This window comes from Delphinapterus leucas, chromosome 11 (genome assembly GCF_059928025.1).
Source record: "Delphinapterus leucas isolate spDelLeu-1000000601 "Yukka" chromosome 11, BTC_Dleu_Yukka2, whole genome shotgun sequence".
Taxonomy (NCBI): domain Eukaryota; kingdom Metazoa; phylum Chordata; class Mammalia; order Artiodactyla; family Monodontidae; genus Delphinapterus; species Delphinapterus leucas.
In genome coordinates, this window is record NC_143139.1 from 75,874,468 (window position 1) to 75,890,885 (window position 16,418).

General features: G+C 42.6%; 1 protein-coding gene across 13 annotated transcripts in view; it reads left to right on the forward strand.

The window, feature by feature from the left end:
* Nucleotides 1-3,327: 3,327 nt before the first annotated feature.
* Nucleotides 3,328-16,418, forward strand: part of CRADD (CARD and death domain containing adaptor protein) — a 234,604-nt gene continuing 221,513 nt past the window's right edge. For 12 of the 13 annotated variants that reach the window (XR_016395013.1, XR_016395018.1, XR_016395011.1 and 9 more), the window contains exons 1-2: nt 3,330-3,479; nt 5,041-5,344. Coding sequence is in view for 1 of the 13 variants with exons in the window: in XM_089921130.1 (XP_089777256.1) it covers nt 3,348-3,479; nt 5,041-5,344 (436 nt within the window). In the remaining 12 variants the exon portion in view is untranslated. Of the gene's footprint in view, nt 3,480-5,040; nt 5,345-16,418 lie in introns of all 13 variants that reach the window. The other variant, XR_016395021.1, reaches the window with a different exon arrangement.

A 16,418-nucleotide genomic window follows, 5' to 3' on the forward strand; every position in this document is an offset into this window, starting at 1 on the left:
CTCTTCCTTTATTGCATTTACAATAATTTATAATTATTAATTTTATTTGTTTCCTTATTTATGTTTGTTTCCTTATTTATTTATTTATTTATTTATTTATTTTGCAGTACGCGGGCCTCTCACTGTTGTGGCCGTTGTGGAGCACAGTCTCCGGACGCGCAGGCTCAGCGGCCATGGCTCACGGGCCCAGCCTCTCCGCGGCATGTGGGATCTTCCAGGACCAGGGCACGAACCCGTGTCCCCTGCATCGGCAGGCGGACTCTTAACAACTGCGCCACCAGGGAAGCCCCTGGCTATTCTAATAGATGTGATTTCCATCTTTTTTAAGGCTGAATTATATATATGTATACAATATATATAGTATGTATTATATATAAATTTATATTTTTACAAATATATAAATATTTTATAAATATTTATAAAATATATTTTATAAATATTATATATTTTTATAAATTTATATTACATTTCTTTATGCTGAATGATATTTATATCTATCTATGTATATATGTATCACATTTTCTTTTTCCGTTCATCTGTCATGAATATTTAGGTTGATTCCATATCTTGGCTCTTGTGTGTAATGCTGCAATGAACATGGGAGTGCAGACATCTCTTTGAGACACTGATTTCATTTCCTTTGTATCTATAACCAGAAGTGGAATTGCTGGATCACATGATAGTCCTATTTTTAATTTTTGAGGGCTCTCCATACTGTTTTCCATATGGCTATACCATTAGAAATGTGTGACTTTTTTTTAAACTCAAGAGTTTAAGGGTATTTTATTTAGTCTCCAAACTTATGGGATTTAAGGAAGCTATTCTTTTGTTAAAATTTCCAATTCTATTGTAAAATGATAGAGTACATAGTTTGTAGGCTATTGATTTTTTGAATTTATTGAAGTTTCTTTGTGAATTAATTCATGACCTATTTCTGTAACTGTTTCACATATGCTTGAAAAGAATCTGTTTTTCTCCATGGCATAATTTCCACATCTATGAAACAAGAAGAACCAAAAATATCCAACTCCTTTGATTTTTGTTTTGGAGGTTGCCAAACCAAAGACCAAAATGAAAGAAAATACAACACTTGTTCTTTTTGACTCTTTCTTTGGCAAACTCACAATGGGTATATCTTGACACAAGAAAGCATGTAGGGGACAGAGAAAAAAGAAAATATCTGTCTTTCCTGAAAACAGATTTGTTACCACTGAGTAACAGGTGCTTAATCCTCTGTGGGGGCATAATCCCAGCCTATAGAGAGGAACTAGATGGAGTGAAGGAGCAACCACCTGTGTTAGTGATTCTGCTCTGTGTTTGATTCCTTCAGGACCTGCTGGCCTTGGATATTTATAAAAGTGAAGCTGAGCCTTTGGCGTGCTACTCAGACTATCATTATATGCTAGGGTGGGGTGGTGGTCCTCCAACAGGCTGATTGACAGCAGCTGGCTGTCAGAGAGCCAGCTCAGAGAGCCAGTCAGAGAGCCAGCCTAGTCATTTAGGGGGCAGCATGGATGCTTAGCTCAATTTTCCGAAAGGGGAATTTGATGGCCAAGGGCTTCACCTTATGGTTTTAGGTGAGATCCTTAATAGCCAACCTCTCAAGTTCTTCACCATAAGAACTCCATGTGCCTCAGCTCCTGCACTGTCTCTGCTCATGCCATCTCTCACTCTCTTCTCTTCTGTGAGCTCTCATGGAACCCACTGTTGGCTTACCACCTCCCCCTGTACGTCATCAGCAATGTCTCCTTCTCTTTCCTAGGAGATCTCAAGCCTTTCCAAATACAATGAGTCATTAAGAAGCATTTTAAAAATATGTAGTTTTATATGGGTGTTTTTGGTGTTATTTGTTTCAACTTTGCTATTTGTTTGAAAGTTATCAAAGTTTACAGTTGGAAAAAATCCTTTTTTTTTCCTTCCCCCAAAGTCAGTAACCTCAGCTATTGACACTATCGCAAGAGGTTTGTACTTTATCTGGATGAAGACAGAATATTGCTAACACCTGTCCACCAACAGAAGGAAAATCTTGCCCAGGAAAGGACGGCAGTTCCAGAGTGAAAGAAGACGGTGAGAATGAAGAGAGTACCTGGAACTCAAGAGTATCAGGAGTAGGAGGTGGCACCAGAATGATTTACTAATATTTTGGTTGTCACTAGAATAGTAGACACTTCACCATACAGGGGTGTGTCATGTACTGTGTACTGGAAAGGGCATGAAATCAGAGGGACCTGGTTATAATTCAGGTTTTGCTATATATTAGCTTTGAGATTTTGGCTAAGACACTTGACCACTTTGATTCCACGGTCCTCACATGTGGAACGTGTAAAATGCTAATGATAATAATAATACTTGCCACCCAATGTAAAAATATTGTCACTGGCATAGTAAAATGGTATATTGGTATAGTAACCCTTTAAACTTGTTACAAAAGTTAGAATGTTTTGAGGAGGGAGGTTTAGAAGTGCTTTCCATTGATTTGCTTACAAAGATATTTTCATCTTCCACTAGAAGTGTTGGTTATGAAAATCCTCTACAGAAATAATGATTTTTGAGGTTTTCTTCTGTTACTGTCAACCACTTTTAGCAGGTGTACAACTTTCTGTGTATGTCACCCAATTGACTTAAAAGTGATTTAATGAATGTATTTACTGATTGCCTCATTTCATAAAGGAATCTGAGTAAGGACCCTCAATTTAACATTCTTTTCTCTCTATATATTTGGAGCAGGCACTTATCTTGCCTTCCAACTCCAAACTACATGCCCCAGACACACTTACTGCTAATGTCCCTAATTCCTCATGACAAATCCCTATCTGTGCAGAATAGCTGGTTGATTGCTGTAACTGAATCCTGACTGATTGATTTGTACACTTTTTTTGGGCAGGACCCCTGTGATATAAAGGAATGAACTTGCATTTTAGTGGGGGGAAAACAGATGATAAACAAATAATTAAGTAAAAGTTTTAGTAACTGATATGTCCTTCAGATAAAAATAAAGCTGGAAAAGGGGATGGGGAGCGCAGGAGGTGAATGTTGTGAGTTTAAATAGCGTGGTGGTGGGCACTGCAGTTTTAAATACAAGTGGTCATGGAAGGCTTCCCTGATAAGATGACTTTTGAGACCCGACTATTATGTCAATTGGGTGCAAGTCCCTGGTGGAGCTCATGTGTTAAAATGCAATTATTCAATTACTCTTTCCTTAGATAACTCCCTAAATGATGCTATTTTCCATCTCCAGGTGGTTATATTCTCTACCCACAGCAAACATGGCGGAAAAGGCTTCATCCTGATATCTGGGCCACCAATAAAGATGGCCACAGCACTTCCTGTGTTTGCCCTTAACAAAGATGGCGACAATACTTCCTGTTCAGGGCTTTTGCCTTCAACAAAAATGGTGCTTACGGTACAGGTTCCCTGACACTTTGTGGAGTCCGGTTGCAGTTTTTTTTTTTTTTTCCTTAAGATACGTGTTTGCAGACGTAAGTAACAGGATCCCAGAACCCCCGTATGCATCTTTTCTCGAAGGCACCGCGCCGCGGCGTCTGTGGCCTGGGCCCTGCGTGGCTCCCCCGCCCGCTAACTTCCTCGCGGCGTTCCCGAGCCGCTCGGGCTGGGGTGGCGGTGGAGGTGCTCGGGGCCTTGCTCTCCCCTCGGTCTTCTCTGCAGGTCATTCCCAGCACCCCGTTTATAGCGGGTCAGGTGGCCCCTAAAATCTTTCATAGTTCTTTCCGTTCCTAATGCCACAGGGCTTCAGCTGGCGAGGCGGGAAATAAAAAGTCCCACATCGGCGGGGACAGCCCAAAGGGCACATTTTCCTGCTCACCTGCCGCCTCTCGGGGTCGCCCGCTGTGGCTCTACTTTCTGTGGGTGTCATAAAGCCCCATTTGCCGTCCCCCGTCTCCCCTCCCCGCCACTTACATACCCTCTTAGCCGTCCCTCTGCTCACTGGTGCAGTGGTCTTAGAAACAAGCCTTCCATGGCGTGTGGACATTAAAAAAAATCTTTTAAAGGAAAAAAAAAAAAGCACAACATTAAATGTCCCGTGCATGTGTGGCTATGACAGTGTTGTGATGGAAATTCGAAATTCTTCCAGAGGAGGGCTGGAGTCTGTGACTATATATAAGATTTACTGTAGTGTGGGCATGAATGCCTAATGTTCTTGAAGGCAATGGTGTATAGGCCTTTTCTCTTAGGGAAAAAGATCCTTAAACTTATTGGTACCTGCCGGTTTATTGCCCCACTTCCATTGATGATCAGGTTCTGCAGATGCTCGCGGTCTTAAGGGCACTTGTGTGCATATTGGCGGTTTCTGCGGTAATGGGGTGTCTCTGATGAACGCAATGTTAAAGGAAAAGCACTATTTCTTCTCAAGTATGTTAGAATGAAGTGCTCCTCTGTAATCCTCAGGTAAAAGTTGCTTTTTTTTTTTTTTTTAGAAGATGTTGGGGGTAGGAGTTTATTACTTAATTTATTTATTTTTGCTGTGTAGGGTCTTCGTTTCTGTGCGAGGGCTTTCTCTACTTGCGGCAAGCCGGGGGCCACTCTTCATTGCGGTGCGGGGGCCTCTCACCATCGCGGCCTCTCTTGTTGCGGAGCACAGGCTCCAGACGCGCTGGCTTAGTAGTTGTGGCCCAAGGGCCTAGTTGCTCCGCGGCATGTGGGATCCTCCCAGACCAGGGCTCGAACCCGTGTCCCCTGCATTAGCAGGCAGACTCTCAACCACTGTGCCACCAGGGAAGCCCCAAAAGTTGCTTTTTAAGCAGTGTCTCTAATCCACTTTTCCCCAAATCTCTTTATGGAACAAGGAATGGAGCTAGGACCCCATTGTGTGGAAAGTAAAAGCAGAGAAGATGATTCATGTTCTGAAGCATTCGAAATTAATTCAGCTTGGCTTAACAGCCGTGTATTAAACACCATGGCCTGGCGTTCTGCTAGGGTTCAAAGATGTCCGTGACCTTAAGGAGCTTGCACTGTAAGACACTATCTTTAGGGGCTCATCAGGCTTCCTGTGATCTGAGCTACCATTTTGTGTCTTCCCAGGGGGAGATGGAGGCTAGAGACAAGCAAGTGCTTCGCTCCCTTCGCCTCGAGCTGGGTGCAGAGGTACTGGTGGAGGGACTGGTCCTCCAGTATCTTTACCAGGAAGGGGTCTTGACGGAAAGCCATGTTCAAGAAATTAAAGCTCAAGCCACAGGCCTCCGGAAAACAATGCTGCTGCTGGATATCCTACCTACCAGGGGTCCTAAAGCATTCGATGCCTTCCTAGATTCCCTGCAAGAATTCCCCTGGGTAAGGGAGAAACTGGAGAAGGCAAGAGAAGAAGCCATGGTTGAGCTGCCTGCAGGTAGGCCTCAAAAAGATCACTCCAGACCACCTCCACGATCGTTGGAACTGTGCCCTTTGGATTTGAAGTTGGGGTTTTAGGCTGGGTGGGGGTTGGCGGGTCCTGAAAGTGGGAAAGGAGTTTGGTTTGCAGGCATGTGGCGCTGGAGGGACTGGTTGAGGAGATGGAGTTAGGAAGTGCAGGGAAGGAGGGAGGAATGGAACACGATTGAGAGGGTGAGGAGGGAGCTCAGAGAATACATTTAGAAATGCTTCCAGGGAAAGTTGGCAAGTCACTTGGGAGGCATGTTCTCATCAGAGAGCCAGGTCATATCTCAGCCCTTGGCATTGGGAGCCATTTGGAAAGTGCAGATGGGAAAGCAGGCTTTAGGCTTCCTGATAACTGATTCGTGGGGTGCCAGAGCGGCCGGCTGGGAAAGGTCAGACTCATGAAGAAGGGGACAGCCTCTAGGAAGGCACGCCTTGCACCTGTTCCCTGGGCTGTCCTGCATGTCCAAAGGGGATTATTTGGAAGGCTGGCTTAGTTTGTTTTTAAAGACTATTGATTTAAAGTCATCCTTTTTAGTTTGGCTTTGTTCAGACACCTGGAGTATTTAATTTTATAAGGACAGTAGTTTTTTTTGGGGGGTGGGGTGTCTCATTTTGATTTTAAGGAATGTTGGAAGCTATAGAAAAGAGAAACAGTCCTAGTGCTATCAGCCTGGCTTGTAGCAGGAAGAAGATGTGAGATGAAACACTTGTTTCTTCTCAACACCTCCCATGACGTCTACTTTTTACAGAGGTTGAAGAGCAGAGAACTGAACTGGCAAAAAAAAAAAGAAGGAAAAAAGAAAGTTGACTTGTAAATTTTTAACAGAGTTAGGAAATTGACATTCTCAGTTTTTTATAGCAGTGATAGTTAGACCTACCCCAACTCAGGGATCTCCAGAATTTGTTGTTGCTGTTTTTCAAATACCAATATAACTAGTAAAAACACAAATGCCGGTAATAAAGAAACTACTTTTATTATTTTTGCCCCATGGACCTCATATTTTGAATGATTTTCCAGACCACATGATAAGTAATCATGACTAATTCTTCTAATATTTTTATTAATGACATATGTCTGAATATTTGATCAACATGAGATAACTGGTTGACTTAGGAAGGCCTGGGAAAATCCCAGTGGAAAAAGCAAAAATATTTTCATTTCCTTGCATGGCCAAATTACAGGTAAATGTATGTTTCAGGCTTTTTGAAATACTGAAAAAAGCTGCCCTTTGAGGACCACAGGAATTTTCAGGTTGGATTTGTTCTTACAAAATAAAATACTCCAGGTGAACAAAGCCAAACTGAAGTAGGTAAAATGTTTCCACCACTTGATTGAAAGCAGAATATGTAACATAGAAGTGGGGAGATGTTAAAAGAAATATTAGGGTGTCCGATATCTTTTCATGGTATTTGCCTTAGAGGTTCCTCTTGGCAACACATAGTTGGAAATAACAAAACAGGCAAAGCTGAAAGCCTGTTACTACTGAAATACTTAATTTAATTTTATAATCATTGTAGGTGTTGTAAATAGTATGATTGTATGTTGTTCAAAGAGGTGTGACCCCGTTTTCATTTCTTCTGATTCATTCAAAGAACAAGAAAAGTTATTTTTAACAAATGGTGAAAGTTACAATGATGTTGAAGAAAAAAATATATATATATATATTTTTAAGTGAGCAGTATGAAACATCGCGGACCGGGAAAAAATTCAGTGTATCTGGGCTGAAGTTTGGAAAAATAACGTTAATACGTTAATTCTGTGGAAGTGGTCAAATGGAACGATAGGTTGGCTACTGCACAAATGAAGTCCTCTCAATTGTTTTACTTCTTGTTGAGTAACACTGCTACTGAAAAAAATATCCTGAAGAGAGAGTTTGATTTACATAGCGTTCTGTATACTTTCCACAGTGGCAGTTACACAAACTCACTTTTTAAATAGTTTTTGTTAATTACTGAATATTTTAAGTAAGATTACAAAATATAAGTAAGGCGTGAAGAACAATGGTACAGTGAACACCTGTCTCCCCATCACTCAGTTAAAAAATATTACATGGGGCTTCCCTGGTGGCGCAGTGGTTGAGAGTCTGCCTGCCAATGCAGGGGACACGGGTTTGTGCCCCGGTCTGGGAAGATCCCACATGCCGCGGAGCGGCAGGGCCCGTGAGCCATGGCCACGGAGCCTGCGCATCTGGAGCCTGTGCTCCGCAACGGGAGAGGCCACAACAGTGAGAGAGGCCAGCGTACTGCAAAAAAAAAAAAAAAAATTACATGGCCTTTGAGGACCCCTGGGTGCTCCTCTCAATCCTAGCTCATCCCCAACCTCCACTCACCGATAAACCTTGAATTTGGAGTTTATCATTTCCTTCTTCACTTTGTAATTTTCCATCTCATAAAACTCACTTTTAAAATCCACATATGTTATGGAAAATTCACTACACCATAAGTTTCAGCAATATCTATATACGTAAGGTGTGGAGGAAATGGTATATTTTAAACGAGTTGTTAGTTAACAGCCTTCTTTATTTGAGACCTTAAACTTTGTGTTAAATTAACTTGATGGCTGTATTTTAATTATGAAATTAAATTAGGACTTAATTGGAAACGTATTTTTTTTTAAATCCTGGAAAGAGTATATTAGACTTGAAATGCCTTCAGTTTTAACGTAAAAAATGCGAATGGACCCAGAGGCCTATTTTCCAGGACCCCAGTGCTTCTCCAGTGTCGTAATGGAGTAATTTTAATAAGGTTTTAAATAGTCCATTTAAATTTTTGTAAAGGCATGTTTGAACTTTGAAGAATTAGAATGTAGGAAAATGTGGTGCTTATATATGTATGTGTATACAATAACCTCTTCTGACTTTTTACTCATTTCAGTCTCAGTTATTAATTAATTTGTACAGGTTTGGTGGTTTTCTCTTGGGAGGCTTTGAAAATGAATGGGGAGGAATGGCTTTCTCTTTGGCCAAGAGGTCTATCCTGATTGATCTGAATGAACTGATGTTATTTTATAAAAAGTTTTCTCGTTTTGGTCTTTTCAGAGATTCCTGGTTTTCCTCTTGTTTGTTTGGTTACTTTTTGTGTTTCACTTGTAAACTTTGAGCTACTTAAGAGGCCTTCTTTGGTGATTGATCCCTGTTAGTTGCTTTTAATTTATATTCTGGGTGTCATTTTTTATTTATTTATTTTTAATTTTTATTTTATTTTTTAATAGACACCTAGCCATTTTATTTTATTTTATTCTTGGCTGTGGCGTGTGGGATCTTAGTTTCCCCACCAGGGATAGAACCCATGCCCCCTGCAGTGGAAGCCCTGAGTCTTAACCACTGGACCACCAGGGAAGTCCCTGGGTGTCATTTTTTAGAGAAGAATCAAGTTGTATCTTCTCTCTATTCTTCTAAACCATGCCCCCAGGAAATCCCAAAACATTAAAAAAAAAAGTTAAACTTTTGATTCTCTCAGTGTGCCTATCCCTATTAAAAAAAAAAAAAAGACCAAGATGTTCATGGATAATTGATTTTGTGTTTTTCTCACCTTATAAAGACACTTATATTTTATTATTTTTTAATCTTTTTTAATAAATTTATTTTATTTATTTTTGGCTGCGTTGGGTCTTCGTTGCTGCGTGCGGACTTTCTCTACTTGCAGCGAGTGGGGGCTACTCTTCGTTGAGGTGCACAGGGTTCTCATTGCAGTGGCTTCTCTTGTTGCGAAGCACAGGCTCTAGGCGTGCGGGCTTCGGTAGTTGTGGCTCGTGGGCTCTAGAGCGCAGGCTCAGTAGTTGTGGCACACGGGCTTAGTTGCTCCGCAGCATGTGGGATCTTCCCGGACCAGGGCTCGAACCCATGTCCCCTGCACTGGCAGGCAGATTCTTAACTACTGCACCACCAGGGAAGCCCAAGACTCTTATATTTTAAAAGAGGAATTCTGGCAATAAAATGACTTAATCCCGCCTGGCACCATGGAAGGCACACTTCATGGTATGTCCCCTACTGGCCAAGGTCACGTAGTAGACACTAGATTAGCTGGAAATCCTCCCTGGGCTCCTGGCAGGTCACTTAGGAGATGAGGATAGTGCTGAATCTGGGTAAAGGCAACATGTGTCTTCCTGCCTGGCTTCCCGCTACTCATGGGCCCTGTCTTGGCTGACAAGCTCGCTCTGGTGCCTGAGCTAATCTGGATCTGGAAAGGAGGTTTGTCAGCAGCCCCTGTCTCACCAGCTGGTAGGACTTAGCCTTAGGTCATGGTGGGAGTGACTTCTGGGCCCAAGGACTCCCTGTTCTACCATGTTGGCCCTGGCTGTGGGATTGGGTCTCTGCCATGATTCCCACTTAACAGTCAGCCTGGCAACCCTTCCTTTAACCCCAGTCTTTTTTAGGCTTGGGAGTTTTTTTTTTTTCTTTCTTCCTAGGCTAAATTTCTGCTTTATATTCTCTTAGCCACCAGCAAGGATGAAAGATAAATGTCTTATAATGCAGCGCAGTGACTCCTGTTGTAGCATCAGATGCCTCAACTCTCTGGCCTGCTGGAGTAGCTGTCCTGGGGCTGACATTTGTTGTAGCCTTGCCTGAGCTTGAGCTGGTCCTCGCCATGGACCCTGTGCCCTGGACTCTGTGGCTGTCCTCACTGGAGCAGGATGCAGGGCTGGCCTGTTTCCCCTCTGCCCAGAGGGTCCAGGGCTCAGCCTGTCCCTTTTCGAGCTGGCCTCGTGTGACCACGTAGAGCTACGTCAGCTGCTGTTTTGAGATATACTCTGGCTGTCAGATGTATACTTGGATACATCTGAAGTTACTGAGCAATAAAGTTACTGAGCAATAAAAAAGCAATGAAGTTTTTACTCTGGGTATTGTAATAGGTTTATTAGAGAGATTTCCAGCCTGGGACTTTTTAATCATACCATGAGTTCATACCTACTCTGGATATGGTAATTTCAGTGTTGATCTCAGTTCATCAGGCTTGTGGTCTGTCCAGGCACTTCCACTGTGGCTGAGTAGTGTTCACTCTGTGGCATCCCGTGTCCTAGAGAGGGGATGGTGGGTCAGCATTCAGAGCAAGACCCCTCCTTGTGCTAAGGGCAGATTCTACAGAGAGCCCAGGTTTCTATGTGTCTCCAATATGATTATCAGATACTTCCTGAGGACCAACTAGATGCCAGGCACTAGGTGATAAAGATACATGAAGATCTCCAGATCAGCTGAGAAGACTCGTTCATTCATTCAACAGATATTAGTCTTGACCACGTGCCAGACATTGGGTGCTGGGTATATTGTAGTAAACAAAGCGCCTGCCCTTCTGGAGCTCACTATATTCTGTAGTCTGATGGGGACCGACAACGAGCAAGTGAATAAATAATACATCAGGTGGTGAGAGTGCTTTGAAGAAGGACAGTGTGCGTGGTGTTGAGGAAGGGCTTTCCGTAGTATGTGGGGTGGTCAGAGAAAGCTTCTCTGATGAGAGGACGTTGAGTAGAGACCTGAATTCTTCAATAGAGTGGATACCTGGAGGAAGAGCTTTCAGATAGAGGGGACCACGAGTGCAAAGGAACTCAAGTGGAGACCCAGTGACAGGGTGCCTAGAGTCCAGGCCCTTCTGGGAGAATAATCTTTCTCCCAGAGAGATGCTATGTCATATTGCCGGTCGTAAAGGCCCAGTCTTGACTGTTTGTCCTTGTGTTTCCCAGAATGTGAGATGTGTGCACGGCCATGATCTTGGGTGACTCTTAAAATGATTTTAGATGATATGTGGACATGGGATTAGATCACAAGGTGAAAGAGCTATTTCCTTTTTCTTTCTCTTTCAATCCTGATAACATCCAAGTGAAAACCTCCATTTCGTACAAGTGTTTCTGTAACATCTCTTGACACTTGCCAATTTTTCTTCCTAACAGACAGCAAAAGCTCCTCATGCTTAAAGCCTTCTGTAGACAACAGTATTTAGTTACAATTTAGTTGTTTTGCTTGTTTTTTCCCCTTGTATCAATTTAATGGTTTTCTGACATTGTGGCAAGTAAAACTGTATTTAAGTAAAATTGAGTCAACATAAAGAAAAAGACTAAGAAAATAATAATGGTATGACAGTATGGCAAAAAGTGTGAAGATGCGTGTCATGTATTTTCTCATTTGAAAAGAGCGACAGGAGTTTGGGGCAGGAAGCATCGTCTGGCTGGCACAGTTGGGGCAGGAAGGCTCTGGCTCTAGTTCAAATGGAAGATAACACCATATTCAAGGTACTTTACTGTTCTGCGTATTCAGTGGATGCACAGTGGCTGGGAACTGGTTAAATTTATTAGCAGAATTGCCAGAATGACTTAATTTTAAGTTGTCTAATTTGTAAACGCATTCGCTTGCTAATGTAACAAGTCAGCAAAATGGAGACACATCCCAGTATTCTAGACTTTAAGACTGGGAGGGTGATGGTCGCAGATCATCTCATTTTTCTCTGAGAAAACGGAGTGCTAGAGAGATTAAGACAACTTGCCCATGATCACACAGCTAGTTAATGTAATTTATTGCCAGGACTGGAACCCAGGCCTCCCGACTCTGGATTTAAGACTTTTGCTACGCAGACTTGGCTCCCTGCTGGGTTTGAAATGGAATTGTATTATGCTGTAGTGTTAATCATTGAAATTAGCCTTTAAAAAAATTGTACTAATGCTTTTTTCTTCATTTTAAGAGGAAAATTTCAAGGGCTTTTAGAGGTATACTGGGATGACATTTTACTAAAATATTTAATTTTTATCAGTGCCAATTTTAATCATTTAAAAGGAAATTTTGATGGGTCAGTACTGCATTTTGTCAGAAGACTCCACCCCTCACCCCCCCACCCCCTTCTGCAAGGCTGACATACAGAAAGGGCGGAAGACTTTTATCAAGTATTTATGGGACTGATGAAATAATGCATCTGTTGGCAGCAAACTGCAGCTCTTTCTAGGAATAGCAAACCGTGTGACAGGTCTCTCCTCAGCAGGGATGCCTCCATATCCATCTAAAAAATGGATTTAATGTTCTTTCCTTTTAGAAATTCTCACTGTGACATTTTTTTCTCCCTCCTGTGGATGTATGGGTTGCTTGGCTACATCAGTCACCCTACTGACCCTCAGGGTTGATTTAGCTCAGTGTTGTTTAACTCTGCTTTTTAAAAAAGCCTAATGATCCTCAGGCTTCACCCCAGGCCAGTTCATGCCAAAATCTGTGGAGGTGGGGCCTGGGCACAAACACGCCTACACAGGCACAGACACCTTCCTAGGTTAATTTTGAAGTGCAGCCAGGATTGAGAACCTTGAGATCCGACCAGCAGATCGTGCACATGGCTCCTTTCTCACTTATTGCTCCCTGGGTGTGAGCCTCCCAAAGCTGTGTGCTTGCTTGAAGAGTTGCTGTTGTTTTCAGGTGGGGGAAGGTGGAAGGGAGCTAGGAATAGAGATGTAGAAGGATAGAGAGCTTTGTTTTAAATCTGTGCTCACCATTGTTGTTAATTCTTTGAATTCCCTGAACATTGTTGCTTAAGAATGTTGTAGCATCACAGACCCCATGCAGGTGTGACTCTACTACCAACATTAAACTCCATTAGCGCTCCTTGGGGATTCATAGGCTACGTGTTCACAGAACAAAACTGAAGAGAGGGTTTTGAACTATCTGGTGAATTTGGATTTGGGGGAATTCCATTCACTGTCTATTCACATTGTTTAGTAATTACAGACCATCCACAATACTGTGTGCCCTGTAGATCAAGCTGTGTCCAAATGGAGACAGAACCTGCTGGAGGAGAGTGAGTTGGGTGCTGCTCTCAGCTACAGAGGGAGCTGAAGATGGCTTGAGGATGGATGAGAGGAGGAGAGACAAATGGCCAGTCGGGAAGACTGGGACTGGCTTAGTCTGTCCATCTGTGGGTTGGTCAGACAATCTGCCCACAGTTTCTGTTGATAATTAAAAATGAATTTTAATCTTTTCTGTGTCTCACCAAGAACCTCAAATAATACCAGTGAAATAATAATCATAGTATTTATCAGCAGCTTAACTTACCATGTGCCAGGCACTGTTCCAGGTCCTTTGCATTTATTAATTCATTTAATCCTGACAGTAACTTAATGAGGTAGAAGGTATTATTACCCTCATTGCACAGAGATGTTAAGTCACTTGCTCAAGGTCATACAATGTAGTTAAGCCAAATTTGCAATCTAGGCACTTTGACTTCAAAGCCTGCTGATTCATGTCCTGTAAAGACACTTTCTCAAAATTTGCTTTTCTCTCCTCCCTAATTCTGATAACCTGTGGCTGCTTCAGAGCCTGTTATTTACCAGCCCCCACTTTTTCCTCCCCCCCTACTCCAGGCTCTCCCAGACATGCAGCCACAGGGTCTTTTTCTTTCCCACCTATTGTCCAAAGACTAATTTCTGGTTGGTCTCTCTCTCTTCCCCATCTCTCATTTTATCTTTTTTTTGGGGGGGGCGGGGAGGGGTAGGGTCTAATGTGAGGCCATAGGGGGCCAAGGGACAGGGCCCTTGGGTTGCTTCCATCCCACTTGCTACCTTGAGAGTAAAAAAAGACTCAGTCTTCTTGGCTGTGATCAGGAGATGGTGTGTTGGCTCTCCTGGTTCTGGAATCAGGTCCCACTTTTCCAGCTCTTAAATCATGCTATGGAAAGTCATCAGTTCCAATAACCAGCTTTTCTGGTGGCGTGGCCTCCGAGTTTAACTGTACGTTTAGCAAGGTAGTGTTCTCTTTTTATGGGTGTAGTTCAAACTTGTAGGCTGCTGTTGTAGCTAGCTGCAGGAATGTTTGCCTTTACTTAATTTTAATAGGCAGCTGTGTTTATACTTGTTCCTCAGTTTGAGCAGTAAGGAGTATATGAATATGATTCTTTGGAGGACTTTTCCCCCAGAGGGAAAAAAGAGTACATTGTACTTTTCCAAACAGTAAATCTTAATTGAGAAGGAAATGTAGCTTCTAGAAGTTTGGAGCAGGTTTTAGTCTTAGGCTTTACTTTTGTTAGCATTATAAAAGAAATCTTAACTCCTTGTGAGAAGCGCCAAGTTGACAATTCCTGGAAATGTTCATGTTCTATTTATGCTCAGCACCATAGCAGAGAGGGTGGCGACACTGTTACCAAAATAAAACTGCTGAGATGTAGTAAGTGGCAAACGAGAGCTTATGGTTTTATAACCTAAGTATAAGACTTTTGAAGCATCTCTCAGTCCCACCATTTGTCCATAAGGTATATAGGGGCTGAATGGTAATGGGGCAGTTGTTTTGGAGAATTACAGAGCAAGCAGAGCACATCTGTTGGGACTTGCCCTGTTGTTAGAACTGGGGAAGGTTAGAGCCAGAAGGTACCTCAGAGACTTTACAGATGAGGGAACTAAGAGATGCGTATCAGTCAAACATGTATGTGGGCTCTTTGGTTCAACCAGTAGACCTCTTGCTAACATAAGCAAAAGTGGAAATTTCTCTAACGTGCACTGGGTAGTTCACAACTTTGAAGTAGTTGCTAAAATTTCAGGGTTCAGTAAAGGCAGGAGTCAGGCAACCCTGGGGATTTCTGGGCATTGATGACCATCTCCAGCTCAGTTCCTCCACTTTGTCTTCTCTCGACGTTCAGAGCCTGGTTGGCCTAGGCTGAGTCATGAGCCCTTCCCTTAGGACACCAGAGTCACCTGGAGTGGGGAAGGGACAGTTCCAAAAGGAAGAGGTGAAAGCTCATTCATGCTTTGTGATACTGGGGCTGGACCCTGCAAACATTTCTCCTTTGTCAGGTGGTGCAGTGTTAGTTTTCATCAGCATCATGCCCATTCTTTTTATATTTAACAGGTTCTACATTTGTGGGCCTGGAAAGAACTGGTAGCCCTTTAAGGAAGGAGAATGTTCTACATCTTTTTTCTTTTTCTTTTTTTTTAAAAATAAATTTATTTATTTATTTATTTTTGGCTGTGTTGGGTCTTCGTTGCTGTGCACGGGCTTTCTCTAGTTGCGGTGAGCAGGGCCTACTCTTCCTTGCGGTGTGCAGGCTTCTCATTGCGGTGGCTTCTCTTGTTGTGGAGCATGGACCCTAGGCATGCGGGCCTCAGTAGCTGTGGCACGCGGGCTCAGCAGTTGTGGCTCGCGAGCTCTAGAGCGCAGGCTCAGTAGTTGTGGCGCATGGTCTCAGTTGCTCCGTGGCACGTGGGATCCTCCCAGACCAGGGCTCAAACGCGTGTTACCTGCATTGGCAGGTGGATTCCCAACCACTGTGCCACCAGGGAAGTCCCTGTTCTACATCTTAATATAGCAAGGCCCAGGTTGAAGGCCAGAGGTGGTAGGAAGAGTAAAGGAGAACAGTTTTTGAAAGAAGATAGGTCTTCTAAAACCTTTTCAAAATCAGACGATATTGGGGGGAAAAATGGATTGAGAATGTTGAAGTAGAGAGGAGGTTAGAAGGAGAATTTGGATTGAGTTCTAGCCTAAGGGCTTTACGTATATAAACTCACTTTATCCTCATAGACCTTTGAAGTAGGTACTATTACTGTCAGTAGATAAATCTCCCAAAGTCACACAGCTCAATAGTAGCAGAGCTGAGATTTGAACACTGACAGTCTGGTCTTCCAGTCTTATTGATCACTAGGCAATTCCAGTTCTCGGTTGTGATTGGAGTCATGTGCCTTAGATTACCTGACCTGGGCTAGGCACAGCTTCTTTATTTCCTGACCCCTTTTTGCCTTGGGTCTCACCTGTGGCCAACATTTTCATGCTTTTTTTGTTGTTGTTGTTTGTTTTTTATACAGTTTACCAAATGGGAGATTAAAAGATATACCAAAGAGAATAAAAAATGTTTTCTAAGAAATGTGATTAGACGAAGATTTTAAAAGAGATTGACATGGCAATTTTTGTTCGTTGAGTCTTTAAACTTGTCTCTCCCCTTTCAATTTCTTTTTATTCTCAATTAGTCTCAATTTGATGGTGCCATGGGAAAATGTGCTTTTTTCAGGCCTCTCCTATTTGTTTGAGCCCTTTTATTCCTTCATGTGTCTGTCAGGATCCATTCTAGAGACAAAAACCACTAGTTATTTGAATAAG